The sequence below is a fragment of the Aethalodelphis obliquidens genome, unplaced genomic scaffold, assembly GCF_003676395.1.
Source record: "Aethalodelphis obliquidens isolate GAN/ISIS:26980383/991018 unplaced genomic scaffold, ASM367639v1 scaffold25, whole genome shotgun sequence".
In the NCBI taxonomy this organism is placed as follows: Eukaryota; Metazoa; Chordata; class Mammalia; order Artiodactyla; family Delphinidae; genus Aethalodelphis; species Aethalodelphis obliquidens.
The window spans coordinates 13,692,757-13,713,516 of NW_020837969.1; the positions used below are offsets into that span (position 1 = coordinate 13,692,757).

A 20,760-nucleotide genomic window follows, 5' to 3' on the forward strand; every position below is an offset into this window, starting at 1 on the left:
TTAATGACTCCATAAAGTATTTTATTACTGAACTCACTGGAGGTACTGACTGGGCTCTGATTAATGTGCAGTCATGTAAAAGACAATGGAGAAAGTTAAGATCAGAGATAGGGGCTCATCTCCCTATGAAGGATACTCCTGTAGACTCAGAGCCTCTGCTGTAGGATGGCCTCATGGTGAGTTTCCTAGTCTGTGCAAGTTTGTGTGTAATTAACAACGAGTAAGAAGATCTTGGTAAAATTTTACCCGTCAGGGAACTATAATTTTTTCTGCATTACTGAATATACCACTGGTTATTTTTTATTGGGGTGTCTCTTTATGTGCATGAGTGTGTGTGTGTGTGTGTATGTGTGTGTGTGTGGTATGTGTAGGGGAGAGGGTTCTCTTCTCTGTGAATGCATAAGCTGAACTATTTAACAGTTATCCTCTGTTATATCTTGTTTTTATATGCAAATTTCAAATTGAGGATGGGGGTTGGAGGATGGGGAATTTCCATGTTGTCACCCCTCTGGGGCAAGATATTTTTTCTGTATTTATCACCCATCAACAACTGGGGAGCAGAGAAGGAGTGGGGATGAGTGGCCCCAAGAGAAGGACTGTACTGTTTTCCTAGGGCTGTCATAACAACATACCACAGAATGAGTGACTTAAAGAAATTTGTTTTCTCACAGTGTCTGGAGGCCGGAAGTCCTAGATCAAGGTGTTAGCAGGGTTGGTTTCTTCTGAAGGCCTCTCTCCTTGGCTTGTAGATGGCTATCTTCTCCCTGAGTCTTTACATGGTCTTCTCTCTGTGCTTATCTCTGTCCTAATCTCCTCTTCATGTGAGGACACAAGTCATATTGGATTAGAGCCCATCCAATGATCTTATTTTAACTTAATTACCTCTTTAAAGCCCCATCTCCAAACACAGTCACATTCTAAGGTACTGGGGGTTAGGACTTCCACATGAATTTGGGGAGATACAATTCAGCCCATAACAAGGACTAAGCTCCTCGTTTTGTATTTAAACACAGTCACTATTACTAAAAATGTTGACTAGAGATGAGAATATTCCCACCCTTTTATTCACCAGGAACATAGGTGTGACTCTCATATTGTAGATGGTGTGAATAATTAGAGGGGCACAGTTGGATGCCTCAAGGGAAGCCTAAGGAGGTGGCACTGTCAACTTCTCACTCAGAGTTCAGGCTAGTCTTGTCATAAGTTCCCTACCGTCTCTGTGTCTTTGGGAAGGAGGTGAAGTCTCTCCTTACCATCCATGGGACCTCTGATCAGGTGACCGATTTCTGAACTTAATCTACCCTCCCATGCCCAGCCCTTGACTCCACCGTAGGAGAGACCAGCCTCTCTGCCCTGGATGGGCTTCAGTATCAGGTTCAGATGCTTTCCCAGAGGCCCCATTTTGCTCAAGGAGATTTTCCACAGTTTAGTGTTCATCTGTAAGCACTTGTTTAGTTGGTACCTTGTGCAACCTCACTGACAGTCTTACTCCTGGCATCCCTGGCCTTTATGCACCAGATGCCAAGAGCACCTACATTTGTGACAACCAAAAATGTCTCCCTACATTGCCTTATGTCCCCTAAGAGAGGGACAAAATCACCCTGGGTGAGAAACACCGTGTTATACGTTATGAAAATATTTTAGATCTAACTTTTCTGGAATGTGTCTACTTTCAAAATAAATTATTATCTGTTCTCTCAGTTTTGATTCAACACTTGCACACTTAGCTAACTCCCAGGATGGCTCAGATGCTGCATCCAACTGCTCTGCAGTTTATACATTTCTCATTTTAATCTCTCTCTTCCTTTAGCTACCCCTTAGCTATAAAAATGCCTAATGCATGTGATGGCTTATGGCAAGGAGATAATAAATACTATTTTCTTCTCTCTCTTTATCTTTTCTTTCCTTCCTCTACCAATTCCTCAGATTGCAACAGATTTTCTAGCCTAGTGGTAATTCTGTAGTTCTTGCCTCTTGGCTTTGTATTAATTGCATTTTCATGAATCCTGGGGATTAACTTTGGCTTTTTCTCACTATTTTTATAAACTTGGTAATGTTGAAATGACTTGAAACATGATTTATTCACTTTATTTCAGAGTCCTGTTCAATGTTAAATGTAGGTTGTAAAATAATATGTTCAGTATGATTCTACTTTTGTTCACATACTAAACACACACACACACACACACACACACACATACACACACACACACCACGCTAATACACATGTGTAGAAAACACTCTGGAGGTATATGTTCCAAATGGTAATCTTTACCCTAAATGAGACTCTTAGTGATTACATGTTTTTTCTTTTTGCTCATTTATATTTTCTAATTTTTCCTAGAATATACATCTGTTGCTGGTGTAATTAAAAAAGACAGAAATGCTTTACAAAGTCATTCTCAAGCTTTCTGTATGATCAGTGCAAAATTTGACACTCATCCACGTGTGTTGTTAATGGTAACAAGAGTTTTGTTTGAAATGGCACTTATTTTTGGAAGACACCAGGACAACTGAGTCACCCGTTGTATTTTAGGGAAAAGGATGAAACAAGAAACCCCAAAGGAACAGGTGAAGATTCACTAGGCAGATTTCTGTCTTGTACTGAAAGTTTTTTGGGTCAAGATATATGTATGTGCATGAGCTCAGATGGAACTTTCCTGAGCTACGGAAGGGCTGAATTTAGCAGTGAGCTAAAGCTCTCAGTCACTTAGCGCATCATCCAGCAGAGAATAGCTAGTGTGTCCTGGGGCTTTGTATACTGAAAAGAGGTCCAGTAAGCACACCATGTTCTTAGAGCATGCTGGCCTTGCCTGTCTCCAAATGGCTCCACGATAGCAAGCATTTCCCAAAGCACCACCAGCTGCCAATGTGACTCACAGGCAACGGCCTCTAGGATCTTCATGAATCACAGCTCACGGGCAGGCTCCTGCTCAGCTGAGACATGTCAGTAATTGAAATTATATCCTCACTGGTTACTGTGTACTTTTAGAAACCCAGATTAGCTTTCCTCAGGGAAACACTGTTGTGCTGGGCAAGGCATACACCTGTTTCTCATCATCTTGTGCACAGCTCGATGCTGTTGCAAGCGCCTGGCCATTCGTGATGGCAGAATTTGCGAGAGGGAAGTGGTGGAGAGAGAGGGAGGTGGATGGATGTAGTTGTTTGACTTGGAGTGCACAATCTGATCAAAAGTGTTTAGCACCGGGCTTGGCTGGCTTAGAAGAAAGAGTACAAGCTTGGTAAATAGATACCAGGTTTTGAATCCAATTTCCATCACATATTTTGTATTAACATCTTAGAGCCTCAGCTTCCTCATCTATAAAATGGGCACAGAGCAGATTTCTTCTTAGATTTGTTGTGAGGATAAAGACATGGAATACTTGTAAATAACACATATGGCAGACAGATATAGCAGACATTCAGTGTTCCTTTCCCTCTAGTCACTTTCTAGGTTTGTTGCTGACAATTGGAATAGACCAGGGGTTCACAGGTTTTTTTTTCTATAAAGGGACATATAGCAAGTGTTTTAGGTTTTGTGGGCCAGGAGGCAAGATTGAGGATATTATGTACATACTTACGTTACAGAGAGAAAACTAATTTCCACCAATTTTTAATTGATGAAATTCAAAATATAATAATAATAGGTTAAAGTTTTTCTAATATAGACCGACCAGTGAAAAGAAAGGGATTCTTTTTCTGGGGACACAGGATTTCACTTAATTGGGGCTCAAAGTTATCATCAAATTTATTGCCCATGTTCATCTGTACAAACCATTCTTAACTTGCAGACCAAATAAAAGCAGGTAGCAGGCTGAATTTGGTCCACAGGCTATAGTTTGCCAATTCCTGGTGTAATCCGTTTACCGCTAATGCCAGTCTCTGCTTGTGCTCTAAACCAATCATCCATGATAGGTAAATAATTTGAAATCATAACTGCTACATAAACAACTATCGGAGGGCTACCATCTGGAAAGGAAGATGAAATAATTCAACCTTTAAATAAACAGGCTTTTAGAAGCTGACCGAGTGCTTATTCTATTTGATCAATTTGTGGCTGCAATCTGGAAAACAGTGGGAAGAAATTATCAGGCCACACAAAGTGACCACCTATCACAGAGATCAAGCAGTGGACCATCATGGAAATAGTTACTCACACAGGTTCTTTCTGTTTCCTGTCAAATAAGAAATGGACATGCCTGTTTGTAGTAATCCCTCTAAAGGGGGGATTAAAATTTGGCACGTAAAATAATGAGTGTCCCTTCCTGCTGCCCTTCCGCTGACCTGGCTGGCCAGTTAGTGGACAGATGTGAGTCCACAGCAGATTGAGGCTGGTGAGTAGAGACGGCGCTTTACGGGGCTCGTTGTGTTGGATTCACAACGATGGATCCAACTCCACCTGCCAAGGTGGCCATCAGTGGCACAAATGAGATGCACTTAGGAATTTTTGGTGTGTATTGATTTTATGCATTGACATAAAATCAAGTAAAACAGGTCACTAAGCATCAATTTTTGCAGCAAAAATAAATCCATTCTACCCAGAATCCTGGCATTCACAGTGAGGAAGCACGGCAGGAGGGTCGAATTGTGGCTGTAGCCGTTCTGGAACCTACAGCAGTGCCTGGCTGGCTGTGACAGAAGTCTAGGCACAATGAAAAGCTGTTCAGGGATTCTTGAGCCCGGGGCTTTGACAAAGTTTCTGCTGCATCTCAGCAGACTCTACAGAGGAGCAGATGATAAATTCTCAGGTGGGACAAGGGAATCCAGATTTTGATGCATGTGGTTTTAAAATCCCAGATTTATATTTCTAGCGTGCCGAACACTTGGCAACAGATTCTCTTGGAGAGAGTAATGACAAGCAACCTCTGAGTACACCAACAGCATCCTTCATTTGATCAGATTCAGATTCACCTAGTTAAATTACCCATAAATGTTCTCATGAAAACAGGGACGAAAGAATAATATGGGTCATATTCTTTCTACAAAGGGAACATGTTTTTGTGGAAAGCTAATACATAGTGGAAACTATCCAGTGGAACAGAGGGGATCAGGGTGGGTATTAGGATGAAGCAACATGATAAGACATTGTTGATAACTGAATTGCCAACAGAGGAACGTACGTGTTTCTGAATACGTGAGTGATAGATATGGAAGAGGGCTGAAGCACATAGAGCAGAAAGGACTACGCTTTATTAGAAAGGATCCAACTAGAAGAGCTAGTTACTTACTATCTATGTGAGATAAAGGAATGACACCCAATGGCAATACATAGTTTGAGATTCATTGAGATCTTGTGAGTATTAACAGTGTCTGCCATGCCAATGGTGATAAAGCTTTTTAGGGCAACTGAAGAAAGGTGAATTTGGAAAGTGCTTACAACTTCTTGTAACTAACTTCTTCTTAGAAAAATAGCTATTTTTGAGGCAGAAATATTTTAAAGTGTGTTGTTTTAGCTGAAGAGCAATGTTTAGCCAAGGAGTATTTAGCAAATGAGCTTTGGTGATGGGTTTAAAAAATATTTCTTCTCTGAGCTTATGCAAATGCATCTTTTCTCCATTTGTGTGTCAAGAGAACACAGAGCAAATGCATTTCCTCTGAGGTTTATCTAACCGATTGGGATAAAATACACAATTCATGTAAGGATAAATGTCAAGAAGAAGAACTGAAGTATACTTCCAAGCAAAATTTATTAGATGTCTATTCAAGAAAAACACAATGACCTTTGCTTGTAAGAATTCAAAGTCAATTACCTAAAAGCTAGGTATGAATATTTTTCCTTTTAAAATCAGATACAGAGAATAGAAACATTAATTTTTCTTAAATATGACAGGCAACAGATATTGAATTTTTTCTCATAAATGGCATCAAAGGTAATTATTCATTTATCAGCAAAGCTGCATGCAGTTGACCTAATTTCAAACCCAAAGCCTTTAAAATATAAAGCTGGCTGTGAACTTGACAGTAATCAAGGTAGTAATCAAGGCTACTCAAAGATGTTTCTTTACCTTCTTTCTAATGAAATTCCTCTCTAATCGGTAGTTATATACATTTCAGTTTGGCTGCTAAGATGTTTTATGTTCATAAACTTTTGCAGAAGTGCTATCTTACAGAATTGCACTGTCAAGGCATAATGATGATTTGTGGGAGATGTAAAGGGTAATCTGTTGAAAGTGTTTTAGCTTAGTTTAAAGGAAGGATAAAGACCAAATTAGGAAATTCCCCTGTTTTCTCAACAACTAAATAGTCCATACAAAAAATGAGCAAACATATGTACAAAATTCTAGAGTCTACATGCATTGTGAAAAGATCAACCACTGTTCACAGAAGAAATGCCATAAAAAGTTTTGTCTATAAGGTGCTCAGGATCCAAATATGAATAGTTCTTATGCAAAGTCATAAGAAATACAAAGCTAGTTCTCGGGGTATGTGTAATTCAGGCACTGTTAAGCACATTAAATCTTTCAGGTCCCAATATCGTCTTCAAGGTTTCTACTGCAGGGCAGAAAATTTAACCTGAATGATTTAACATCGCTTCTAAAAAGTGCCTAATGTATTCTGAGGAAATATTTTACACACACTAGGAAAATCAGGCTCAACATATTCCTGTCCTCAAATGTAGCCAGGATTCTGAGTTCCAGAGAAGAAAAATAATTATCATAGTAAAAATAATTGTACTGATCATAATCCTTACTAAAACCAGCCTTAATACTTGTGATGCTTCTGAAGTACTCTATTTCTATAAAATAATATGTGAGATTCTTTTACATTTCCATAAATGTACAACATATCTTATGGATTGTCTGTTCTCATACAATCTCAAATGTGTATGTGTACACACAGTGAAATCTTACCTATGAATATTGCTTACAGATGCTTTCAAGTGTCTATGTTAGAATGATTCTTTGCACCTCTCACTAACACTGCTTTTATTTAACTTTTATCAGATAAATAAAACACTAAGAGCTCATTGTTCATGATGCTGATTATTACATTTTAATATAAAATAGCAATGCAACTTTACAACACAATCGTTTTCTGTAATCTAGCTAAACCTCTTATATTCTCCTGATTATTACCAAAGGCTCTTTATTCACTTATTGTTTGCACTTCTAAAAAGTACAAAAAAAAAAAAAATCCTGCAGAAGACTCCTATTTGAAACTCACATTCAATTCAACAAAATCACACTCATTCGAATTAACTTTCCTACTCTCGCTTTAGATTCTGTAATCACTGTGCATATTACAACATATAAGTGCAGGCAAACAATAGCTGAAGTACAGTTGTCATATCGTGTAAACCAGGACACTAGGCAAACTCGTGAAAGGAAAATATACTGCCAAGCTAAGAAGGTGAAAATGCAAACCCCAGCAAGGAGTAATAAACAAGCTTCTGGTTGCCTGAGGGGAGAACATCTTTCAGAGTGGACAAGAGAGCCTCCTTGAGACACTTACTTTTTTGCCTCAACTACTCAACCGTTATTAAGTATAATGATTTTCTTTATGCTGCCGCATATTGACTTTTCAAAGTTTAGAGCAGACGGCAGGAATATGCACTTTCACACCGAAGCAAATCCTCCAATCTCCCCACCGCAGCGGCAGTTCCATTGCTGGTGGTTTGGTGGCAGATGGAGATGGTGATGGTGGGTGACTTCTATTGGAAACCAGAAGGCGTAACAGCAGGAGGCCTGTGGAGATCTTTCAGGCAAGGTTATGCAGATGTGGTGCTGAAATGCAGCATAAATAATGGGGAGAGTGATTCACAGCCTCTTGACATAGTTCCCGGGAAAAGTACCAAAGAATTTGGTTCTTCTTGAGGTTCCTGAAAATAGAAGTGATACATGAAAGAGGGGTAACAGCCATGAAATGTCAGTTCATCTATGTGGGCTTGAAAACTCACTAAGAGAGCAAGCCCTCAGGGTTTGGAAAAGAGAGAAAACTCACTTGAAGGGATAGGAAGACAAAGTAAGCAGTTTTATCTGTTTTGCCTGATGCCTCTGTTGCCTCTTGAGCTTAAATGCTGTGCTTCCATCACACCGGGCTGAACAGAAAGCTCAGCCTCTCAGTCTGAGGGGAGAGACAGTCTTGCTGAGGAGGTGGGCTTTTGTTTTTTTTTTGCGATACGCGGGCCTCTCACTGCTGTGGCCTCTCCCGTTGCGGAGCACAGGCTCCGGACGCGCAGGCTCAGCGGCCATGGCTCACGGGACCGGCTCCTCCGCGGCATGTGGGATCCTCCCGGACCGGGGCACGAATCGTGTCCCCTGCATCGGCAGGCGGACTCTCAACCACTGCGCCACCAGGGAAGCCCAGAGGTGGGATTTTAAGTACGATGATACTCAAGTCTGATGAGGCTCCATTACCGAGGCTGCTAGACAGGAGTGAGGAGTGGAATAGGAAACGCAGCTGGGAAGTGACATTTTCAAATCCAATCTTCTCAGTTAGGATAAGGCTGGCCACGTGATAAGGTAGGCTGGAAAAGCACCACAGCAAGGCTTGGTTCTGGGAGCAGGACGTCTGTCACAGCTCCTCAGCACAGTGTAACGTGAAGGCTTTACTGGGGCTGCCATCACTCTCCAGTTTTATTATCTCATATGAGCGCCACAGCATTCATTTACAAATAGCACTGCCAGAGTCCTTAATAAAATATAGAAAATTTGAACTATTTACCAAGTCACTAAAGAAAAGAAAGATAGACCACTACTAGTGGGCGGGGGTTCTATCACTGGGCATGTTTCTAATATGAGGAGTAAAACCAAATGCATAAGTGGCCATCATTATGATCGCCTTTGGATTAGAATAACATGATTTCTTTGAAACTGTTTGGAAGAGCTAGTGCACTAAATTCTTCCTTATGATTTCCAGCTCACATAGAGCGAACAGGGTCTCTACACTTCCCTTTTGCATTTACTGTCCTGGTTTGATGACTGATTTTCTTTATCCCTGTGTAGGTAAGCCATTTTACCTTCTTCTAAATGGGGGATTAATATAAACAGAGGCAGAGGCTTGTGGCTGCTAATGTGGCCTTTGCTCTTATATTTCCCCACTGTTGGCCTGTCTACAGAAAGCCCTTATTCCCTCATCTTTTGTCTCCTCCATCCTCCTATGCCTCTGATTCCTCTTTACCTCTTTCCTCTGTGACTTAGTATATGATACTCTTGTCTACAAAATTTTTCTCAGAAAACCTCTAGTTTTCTTTTAAGACGGTAAGAATGGGATTGTTTTTTAAGTGGTGAGAATGGAACTTCTACTTGGACCACACATTAAAGCGAAGGTGAATCACTGGTGTTTTAGGGCACCTACAGCAGACCTAGTCATGGGTGAGTTGTTCATTTCATCTTGTTTTCTCAAATTAGATCCTCACTGCTGACGACTAACATTTACCACTCAACAAGGGTATTGGTATTTTGCATCTAGGGAGCAGTTTCGTTGTTTTTGTTCTTAGATCTCAGTCTTTCCTGGTTGGTGCTATTTAAAGAAATTTTCTTCTCTCAGTTGAACTGGAAATAAAACCAGCAGAAAATCACGTATACCTGAAGCAGTAAATACTAAACTATATTAAAAATGCAATTGCCGGGCTTCCCTGGTGGCGCAGTGGTTGAGAGTCCACCTGCCGATTCAGGGGACACGGGTTCGTGCCCCGGTCCGGGAGGATCCCACATGCCGTGGAGCGGCTGGGCCCGTGAGCCATGGCCGCTGAGCCTGCGCGTCCGGAGCCTGTGCTCCGCAACGGGAGAGGCCACAGCAGTGAGAGGCCCGCGTACCGCAAAAAAAAAAAAGTCATTGCCTTGGGATTACATAGTGCATATGGATGTGTGAAAGATCAAAGGCATTATGAAATCAAAGAAAGCTTGACTATCGCATCCAACCGTGCAAGGGAGCAAACATAAGCAAATTACAAAATGGCCAATGTACACATACCCACAAACCATCCATCATCACATTTTTCCATCACGTCAATGACATCACTTTCTCTGAGCTCCAGCTCGTCTTCATTCCTAGGAGTATAGTTATACAGAGCCTGAAACCTTAAACAGGACAAAGGGACGCGTTAAACAAAATCTTTATGCCTCTGTGAAACAGAAGAGAGTATAATATTTATTTTACTTTTAACATTTCTATTCTTATTAACATATTAATTAGGTAGTATAAGTCTTTGGTAAGCATGTAAAGTAAGTAGAAGTAGTTAGGCTTTCATGGGAATTAGACCACTCTAATAGCATTTCAAAACTCGTAATGAGGAAAATTTATGGAAGATTCTAATATCCATAGTTGGATTAAAACATTTATAAATTGGACCTGCATTTCAATTGTCCAGTCATGGATAGCTATCATTCGGACATTAAATGATAGTACAGAATATAAAAGAAGTGATATGTGCATTATTCAGCTATATAAAAACAAGAAGGAATTACAGTTTTAATTAGCCATAATCAGAAGCAAGTAATTGCAGCTTGCAAGTGGAATTTTCAAAAGATTCTAAATTGAGATGCACAAAATGTCTCAGATACAACTTGTAAATCACTGTATGGGAATTACTATAACAGAGAATATAACAGAGAAGTGTTCTTTGTTTTTGTTTCTTTTTGTTTTTTACCAGGAGGAATTCTTTAAAGCAGTTTAGTTTCATAGTTTGAATCAGTGTAAGTGGTGATCTCAAACAGTAGGTTAGGGACATGTGTTCCTTTTTAAATGGGTCTCAGAGAAATTGTGTTCAATGTAAAAACTCTCAAAATAATCATATAAAAAAGAATTACTGATAGAATGCTGCCACTTTCTCTGTCTGAATTCTTTGAGAACACATATTTTGTTGACATTGATCAGTAGCAAACTCAGACATTGAATTTTTGGTAATAAAATAGCATGCATATTCATATGGACTGGCATTTTGGAAAGACACAAGTTCTAGCAGCTCGGAGTCAGGAAGCATTTGATATGCAGTGAACATGAAAACTTCATATTACCACTAAAATATTATCAGTATGTGAGGGGGATTTTTTTTAAAAGTTAGTGAATTTGTTTCTGCCGTTCTTCATAACAGTTAATGTAATTCTGCCAATGTAAGAAAATAAGAACCACATTTCAGGGCACTGTGAATTTTTTCAAGCCAACTTTAAAAGGTTGATAATATTGGATACTGCTCAGGAACAAGAATGATTTATTTTGATTACTTCATTCAGTCAGAAAATCATACTTTGGTAGAACAAAACTATTCTATCATGTCACCTGAACTCAAACATCATGTGATAAACTGGGGCCTCGGCTGCATTGGCTTCTCTCCCTGTCCTTGAACTTTTCACATTGGGGGGTCTGGATAAAGTTGGATTGGGGGAGGGTGTATTGGGGAAAGAGCTGATAAGATGTGGTGCCTAACAGCCTCTCCTAGAAACATTATCTTCCCTGGCCTGAGAGCAAAGCCTGAAATTCCAACGTTAGAGATTTCTTCCCCTGTTAATATTTTGTCCTCCTAGTAAACCTTTCTAACCACTTGAGCTTCTGAGGTCTTCTATGGAAAAAGGATTCTCTGATTGTGGGGAAGGACAAAGAAAGGTAGCCTGAATTCCAGAGCCATGTGAAAACAGACAGGAAGGTCTTGAATACCGACATTCCTTAATTTGGATGTTTGCATGGGCCAACCCTGGTTGGAACAAATTATTCTGCTGTTTGATTTGAAGATGCTCAGGTGAAGGAATGGTATCTCTTGTCTATCCCTGGGGAAAGTTAATTTCACCATAGTTCCTTTTACAATCTCACATTTGAGGGAGATAGGCATTCCTGGGCTGTTAATTCCATGGATATACATTGCATCTCTCACTTTGGGAAACACTGATTCTCTGAGCTTTTCAACCTTCAGCCTTCACCCAGGCACATCTCCAGCCACTTACAGAGACAGGCCTATTTAAGGCCACAAACCCCAGCTGCTTGAAGAATCTCAAGGTCCCAAGAGATTAAAAAAAAAAAAAAATTGGCATGAACTCCTTCACTTTGATATGATGAAAGCCACTATGCTTATCAGAGTTTACTTACCATTCTGGTTTAATTAGACCACCAAAAAAAAAAAAAAAATTGGAAGTTTCATGGAAACATAAACAAACCTTCTGGAAATCCTCCTGCCTCTGCTGGCTTTCAAAATCAGTATTGCACGACAGGAAATGCAGTCGAATTACAATAAAAAAATGCTGTTTTGAAAGATGTGTTGGTGAGATGAATGATGGTGGTGGGGTTAGGATGCCTCAAAAAGAAATGTCTTTTAAATAGGAAATGCTCAACCAAACTTGAAGCTCTCTCTATAACTTGCAACTTCTTCTATAACATATTTTACCATACTTCTGAATTGCAGTGACATTATAACATTATGTTCCTATTTTCACTAAAACCTATTTCTTAAATGAAAGAGATTAAGTGATACCCATCTAATTGGCATTGTGATCAAATAGAAATTTAATAAAGAATGTTTTATGTCCAAAGCAGGACACTGAAAATGCCTTTTTCCACCTGTGAGCTCATAAACACGAGGAAGCATTAACTTCGTGACATGAAACAGTGTGACATCACCTACATCTTAATTCATAAATTCATTAAAAGCTGCTGATATAATGTGTTGATAATGCAGTAAACCTAAGCAGCCTTGGGATTTACTTTTTGTGATGTGATCCCTTCATCATTTGTGTAAATAAGGAAACACAAACCTTTCGAGTTACAAGTTATATTTAACATTTTTCCAAGTAAATGAAAGTTTGAATTATTTGTACCTCCAAGCTATTTTTTCAGTCTTTTCCTTAACAAATAAAACCTTTCTGGCTGTACTCCGTGAGAGCCAGTTTCAGGTTAGAGATGGTTTCCGAGGAGCATGCTTTTAGCTGAGCACCAGGTCTGTGAGGAGTGAGGTCACCAGGCCCCCCTGGTTTGCTCTGCTCCAGGGGAGCAGAGCTTGGACAGTGGGAAGGAGGCACGCTGTGTGTGCTCAAGTCAGCCTGACATGGTTTAGTCCTGTAAATGTTCCTTCCCAGTGTCTAGCTCTGCACTCAGAGTAGGCAACAGCCAACAGGAAGTGGATAACCTCTGAATATCTCTCATGGGCAAAATGGGGCAGAAAGAGACCCTAAAAGACAATGTGTGACACCTTCAGATTGATTCGACTTAGAAAGGAGAGGGGATTTGAAAGAAAGTGTGAAAAGGCATTTTCCTGGTCCTCTGGGTAGTGAACATCGTGTAACTGAATGACAGTGCATGTTTTAATACTGCCATTTCCAAAAGAATGGAACTTTGGAATTATGCTACTAACTTATCACTGTAGGTCTACTTTGACATTCTCCTGCTCTTCAAATATGTGTAAAAACAATGTTAGAACATTTTCAGTGTACCTTTAAGGCTGTAGTTACTAGAATCTACGTGGTGAGTAGAACAGAGCGGGAGACAGATTCATGAATCTTAGGAATCACTGCAGCATTGGAAGGGTTTTTTCTTAGTGCATAAATCAAAGTCTTCTCCGCAAAATCACGGATTTTTTTTTCTTAAATTAGCTTCTGTTCTCTGTTGTGAAAGATGGAGACTATTGCAATTTCTCTTAATCTGGGAGATGTCATCTCATGTTAGTTACTCTGATCTCTTTCATTTGCAAAGTTGTACCATCCTCGCTTGTGGTACATCAGTGGTCCATTTTGTGGGTCAAGGTTAGTCTTGAATTTAGAAGATAAGAAGAATACTTACGGTTCCCCCCCACCTTGAATGTTTTCATGAGTAAACACAGGACGCTGTGGCTGAAATGAAATGATTTTCAATGTAATCAATGCTTAAACTGGTACTAATTAAAAGATAATTTGGATAATGGCATGGCACTTTTCTTGACATTTAATATTTCCTGTTGTAAAAAACCAAGAGGAAGGGAAAAAAACCAAATAAAGGGTTTCTGCTGGATTAATAATTAAAATATTTTGAAAGGTGCTTTAAATTAAATTGAAATAACCAAGGTTCAAATGTTTTGAACATATCTGCAATCTTGTCTGCTCAAGCTTTAAGGAAGAGTCAGGGTTTAGTCCCATTGATTTTTCAAAGGCCAGGAACATGGCAAGAACATAGACACCAAATCACTAGACTGGGAAGTCTGGACACCTTCATACAACCTTATTCTTCAGCGTTTTCTCAAACAAGCAAAGAATAAACCACATTTAGTCTAACAGCAAAGTATCCACATTCATTCTAATATACTTTTCCTTCACACACAACATTTTCACATACAGTACAGATAAACATGTCAAGAGGCAGACATGTCATGCTACATTTGAAGTTACACTCTCTGTTCTCAATGTGGAGGAAACACATGCATTTTTAAAAAGAGAAAACAGAGAGTATGAAATAGCATGTAACAAACAATATCCAGGTAACATGTAACATTTTACCTTAGAAGAGAAATATTGGTAGAAATTCCCAGTGCACTGAACTCTCAAAAGAGTTTCCTTTCTTTTTAAACTAAGCATCAAGACCAGTATCTGTAATAGATACTTATAATATTGGAAATGACAAGCCTTTGCATCCCATATATCCACATAAAAATTGCAATGAATGAAAGTTCACACATTTCTTGAATATGTAAACACAATGTAGTTTATACCGACTACCTAAATGTTACCTTTTAAGGGGGGAAAAAAGAATTTCAGTTCATTCATAACACACTTCAAAAGCATTCTCTTCTAAATGATGGCTGCATGGTAAAATGAGATAAACCAGAGTTTGCATGGCAAATTGCATGGCAATTGTAAGTGATTCTTTATTGATGACTGCATTCATTTTTAGATCCATGTCTTTAGAGCTCAGGGCTAATTCCTGGATCCCGGAGTTAGGAATGGATTACTGAGAGGCTGGGAATTCCCCCTGCAGACTGTCCATAGAAACCCCATTGGTCCAAGAACGGAGGGGGACTCTGGGGCTCCTCTGAGTCTTCGAGTCTACAATCTGCTCCCTTCCTGCGTTCTTTATCCACTCCCTTCCCATCCAAGCTGTCTATCTAGCATAGTAGACTAGGTGCTTACTACTAAAACTTTAAGCTTTCAGTTAATAGTAATTGGAAATGTTTACGAACAGTATTCTTAGAAATTTCACTCAACAGTCTGTGCATGGAATATATAAGCATAAGATTAAAGAGTGGATAAAAATTATCAGACACATGTATGACTTAAGAGTATAATACTTACCCTATAAATCAACATAAAATAACTAACAATGTATCTATTATTAGGATTATAACATATACTATTTTAAGAATGATTAAGACTAAACCATTTTCCAGCCATTTTTAAGGTCATTTAATTCAACATATTATTGAAATCAGTTTAAATGTATGAAGAGGTAAAATAAGTCATTCATAAGCCTATACCCTATTACCTTTCTACAAGTTCTCATCCAGTCATATATATATGATGTATGTCATATATATCTTATATATATTGTTTTATGCAGAAATAAGATTTGTATATATCAATTGCTATTAATATTTTGTAATTATTTCCAGTCTCCTTTTCTCAGTCTTCCTTTTCATTTTAAATCACTGCAGAATATTATTCCCTCACATATCTGTCTATATCTTTTTTGGTTGTCTTAACCATTTCTCTCTCTCTTTTGTTTTTGAAGTTCAGATTGATCTCGCCCTTTTCACTATCATAAATAACAATACCATACAATTTTTATACAAAGAACTATTTTCTTGTTTTGAACTATCTCTTAGGACACATTTCCAGGAGTAAAATTTCGGGCCAAAGATTATGCATTGAAGCCACACGATATTAAAAATGCTGGTGTTAGTTACTCAAACACACTATATTTAAAAACGCAATTAAAAAAATCGAAAATGCCATGTTTTGAATCACATACCAAGATAGCAATGGTTCTCTCACAAAAACAATCATAGAGCAGTTTACAGTGCACAACAAAGTTATAAATAAGGAAATATTATTTGTTCTTGTCTTAAGAGAAGATCTTTTGTAAAATATATTTCATTGTGCTCTAAAAATGGCATGCCTATTTCCACATATTTAGGCCATTCTAATATTTTTGAGTTGAGTAGAAGTTTCACTTTGATATCACGGCATCCAGTGCTTGGTAAAACTGGCTGGTCTAATTTCATTGCTCCCTTACGTTAAAATGTGAATGCAACTTTCAGGATTAAACTGTTCATTAACGTAAAACAATCTACTTATAAAATCCGTATAGCACCTTTCCGTTATTGTGATTACAATTCCCCTGGTTTAATTCCTTTAATTCAACTCATCTCATAAATCATTTCAATGAACCATCTCTGTGGCAATTATGAAAATTGGGCTATTGCCAAAAGTATGTGGCTTCCTTAATTCTACAGGCCTCTAAGTCTTAAGAACTTGTGTTCCTGGGTGTGTCAGCCAGTAACATCCTTGTTTTTACTCATCTTTCTCAATACTTCCTTCATATCCTTTAAAAGGATCTACCCCCACTGTTTTGTTTTTTCTGAATCACTGGTTTTCTATACTGTTCACATACTGAGGCTAGGATTTATCACAGCTTTTATTAGCAGAGAAGTTGTGTATCTATTATAATGGTGACTTTTAGAACTTTTCTGAGGTTACTTTTGATAGGAATCATCTCCATGTGAATATGGATAGCTAGGAGGCAGTTTTAAGGAAAGATGACCAGTTACAGCAACTGAAATAATTTATTTTAAAAGTCTTTTGGGACTTCCCTAATGGTGCAGTGGTTAAGAATCCACCTGCCAATGCAGAGGACACAGGTTTGATCCCTGGTCCGGGAAGATCCCACATGCTGTGGAGCAACTAAGCCCGTGTGCCACAACTACTGAGCCTGCGCTCTAGAGCATGCGAGCCACAACTACTGAGCCCACGCGCCACAACTACTGAAGCCCGCGCGCCTAGAGCCCGTGCTCCGCAACAAGAGAAGCCGCTGCAATGAGAAGCCTGCGCACCGCAAGGAAGAGTAGCCCCCACTTGCCGCAACTAGAGAAAGCCCGTGCGCGGCAACGAAGACCCAACGCAGCCAAAAATAAATAAATTAATTAAATAAATAAATTTATATTACAAAATAGTCTTTGGTCAATAGAGGAATAAGCAGCACAGATACTTATGAGGGCATGTTTGTGTCTTTCCAGTGTTGGCGATGACTAACTATATGACCTTGGATATGTACCTCAGCTTCCTTATCTCTAAAATCAAGGAGGTGGACAAGTTGATGGTTTAGATCTTGTCCCCCTCAGGGAATCCATAAAGGAATCCACGTTTCCACAGATATATTTCCTCTGATACTCATTCAGTTGTCAGAGAGCTATGACAACTGGCTTTGGTTAATTCCCAAGTGTCTCAGTCATGTAAAAACAATTAATTTTAAAACAATAATTAAACTTCATTTTTCAGATCAGTAAACCAAAACCCAAAGATAATTTCTTAATATCACAAATAAGCAAGAAGGAACAGAACTACAATTCTGACTCTCACTCTTTATTGCATAAAAGCTTACTATGATGGAATAGATAGCGCAGGCTTTTTAAAATCAACACCTTAATTTTTTTCCTTTAGGCAAGTGTTTATGTTCTGTATGGATACCCAAACAAATTGTCGTAGAAGGTTGTCTTTTGCCTTTCCCCTTCCTTGTAACTGGGCACAAACCCTGGGGCAAAGACCTGTGAGGTATCTGCACTCTTTTGCCACCTAATGGTGAGTAATGGCAGCAACATGTTAAAAGTTATTTTGCCTTTGGACAGCTCTCACCAAGTTGCTTCAGCCTGGATTCATTTTGAAAGGATATTTTAAAGACCACAGAGCGATGTGGAATAGATATTCATCTGTTTTTCTGACCATGTTCTTCCTATCCCACATTTTAAATTCTTGAGAAAGGATCAGTCTTTAGCCACCAGTATTTTTGGTCTGTGTTCACTTGTATTTTCACTATCTGCTCAGGCATTTCTATTACTCATAACTTCTTAGCGGTTTTGTGATAAATATAGAAGATACATGAGTGACATTCAAGAAGCTCATATGAGCTGTGAGTTTAAAAAGATGATTTTGAAGTTAACAGATTGCAGTCACTGTGCTGGAAATTTTAAGCGAGAATTATGTCATATTTATATTTCCTTAATGAGTCTTAAGAGCACAATAAAAATTAGAAAACCCAATGAAACATGCTGTTTTTATAGAATCCTAAATATTTAGCTTTTTCCTTGGCAATGCAACAATCTTTTTTTTCTCTTTTAGTGTAGCTGTTTTTTAGTGTTGTCAAAAGCAGATACAAATGAGACAGGTTTTAAACACATGCTAATTTTCAAAGCCAGAACCAATCACAAGCCACTGCTCATAAGAAAGTTGGTTTGAAATATCCTAGAACCTTAGGTATCAGTAAAATATATACTTTTCTAGCTGAGATAGTAAGGCACAGTCTATCCTAAACCTACCTTCTTACCTGTGCTTCTGCAGAGGCATCTGGAGGATTAGCTATATCTAGTACTAGGTAATTCTTAGGTAAGGATTGACCATTACTTTAAATACTAATGTGGGAAAATCTTTGAAAGAGCTATTAGCAGTTCTAGAGTTCTTATTTTTTTTTCCCAGAAAATGTTAGGTGTGGTACTTGCCAACCAGAATTAGATGAAATTCTCTTAATAACAAACAGTACCATGTTTATGTTTCTAGGCGTATTTTTCTTTCTTACCTTATACAATTATTTTAAATATTTAAATTATTTTTTAAATTGTGGAAACACAACTTTGCCTAAATCTAGAGAATATAGAATATTTGTGTTCCACACAAACACATATAATAGAACATATAAGTACGTAATGTAAAAATCTGACAAAGAAAAAAACTTATGGTGACCCAAAGCATACCATCTCATTGACCCATGGGAATTTATGGATGGGCCATATTAATTTTGGAAAAGTTTTCTTTTTTGGCTCTGGAAAGCCCTTCTGTGAGAATCTCTCCCAATCAACATTCCTCATTCTCTATGGCAACACAAATCTCTGCCTCAGAAACAAAATCAGGTCTTATTAGGCAAGGCAAAAAGCACAAAAATGGCCTAACTACAGAGAAGTATCTACATTTCTTAAAAACGGAAAAGGAAATCTGTCATCAAGTCCTTAGAAGCTTGCAGAACCATAATCATGTAATGGAGCATGTAAGATTAAACCAGGGTCCATCAAAATAGAAATGGGAAAGGACTGATTCAGGCAGAGATGAAAATTCTCAAACTCCTCGGCTGCCGTCCTCAGTATTAATGGTACCAATTAGAATCCATTCATTTTCCAGGGCTGTCGATGCCATAGAACTAAGTAGTCAAAGGGAAAGTAATCTGACCTTTAAGTTCAATCAGAGCTGTCAAGAGACTGGGAGCCCCTGGAGTCCAGAGAAGCAGAGTTGGCTTGAAAGGGTCATGGAGTAAATGCGGCACATGTCAGCAGAGCAACAAGATATTTTACAACAAGGGCCATGGGTTAAAAGAAATCCACATAAACTGAATGACACAGAAGCAAGCATCCCTGGAAGGGTGTGAGTTCAGTATATGATTGGCAGCAGCTTTATTCTTTGCACTAGAACTAGTGATGGGAAAGCAGTGATTTACACGAGATGGATGTGGAAGACAACATATACCACACCCTTATTTGTACAGAGGAGAATTGGGGCATGTCTTTGTCACTTTTGGAAAGCTTACGCACACACATAAAGGAGAAGCTCATTGCCCAGAGACTCAGGATAGGATTTTCGTGTTGATCTGACTTCATAGCTGCTCATCATCATCAGAGAGGTCATTTCCTTTCAAGGGTACCTTCAGCCCTACTTCATTGGCAAAGCACAGCAATGACAACTAAGGAAGAGCCAGCCCACTGACGGCAGAGGGGTGGCCAGGGTGCCTGGCTCAAGGTGGGGCATCTGATCCTACCCTGTGGGAACCGCTGAGCCCTCTGACTGGTGAACTGCAGGATCTCCAGGACATCACTGGGCTACGCGGAGGCTTACCCAAGACAAGTAGATCGCTTTTTAAATCAGCCTGGAAAAGCCGTAAGAAGTTAATTAGTTCTCATCTTCATTACCCAGCCTTCAGAGGAGCTTTCCTGTTTTTTTTTTTTTCCATGCACACACAGCATGCCAAACTCCCGAATGAGAGGAGAGCAGGAAGGGTTAACAGTCTGCAGACAGCTCTTCTGGCGGCCCAGAGTTTTCACAGCACAGGCATCAGTCGCTACTTTACTAGGGAACTCACAGGCAGAGCAGAGAGAGATTTATAGAGGGAAGTTGGTATAGGGAAGATGTTTGAATGCAGTGTAGATGGCTAAGAACACTTACAAGAAAATTTATGTCTTTAATAGAATGCTTAACAATTGGTTTCAAGATACTCTCAGATCTGACCTGTTTTCTTTGTGTTTATTTGAATAGATGCAAGGTAAGAGCCAGGGAAATCTTGCTTCATATCCATCAAATTTCATAGACAGTGTCAATCATTTGTCACAGGTAAATTTTCTAATAAAACACATACAAAGAAAATATGGGGAATTCCCTGGCGGTCCAGTGGTTAGGACTCTGCACTTTCACTGCCGAGGGCCCAAGTTCAGACCCTGGTTGGGGAACTAAGATCCCACAAGCCTTGCAGCATGGCCAAAAAAAAAAAAAAAAAGGCTTTTCTGGGGGAAATTGTGAAATACTGTTTAATTAAATACAGAATATTGTTCTAACTCCAAGCACCTTGTGACTATTTTGGTGTTCTTTCAAAGTAAGACTTTTAATATGACAGTGAGTA

General features: G+C 39.0%; 1 protein-coding gene across 4 annotated transcripts in view; it reads right to left on the reverse strand.

Moving 5' to 3' along the window:
* Window positions 1–5,584: 5,584 nt before the first annotated feature.
* The window catches only part of SORBS2 (sorbin and SH3 domain containing 2), a 320,131-nt gene continuing 304,955 nt past the window's right edge, over window positions 5,585–20,760 (reverse strand). For 3 of the 4 annotated variants that reach the window (XM_027122655.1, XM_027122654.1, XM_027122656.1), the window contains 3 exons: window positions 13,705–13,754; window positions 9,916–10,022; window positions 5,585–7,819 (listed from right to left, as the gene is read on the reverse strand). In XM_027122655.1, coding sequence (XP_026978456.1) covers window positions 7,758–7,819; window positions 9,916–10,022; window positions 13,705–13,754 — 219 coding nt within the window. In that variant the 3' untranslated portion in view covers window positions 5,585–7,757. The remainder of the gene's footprint in view (window positions 7,820–9,915; window positions 10,023–13,704; window positions 13,755–20,760) is intronic. The other variant, XM_027122657.1, reaches the window with a different exon arrangement.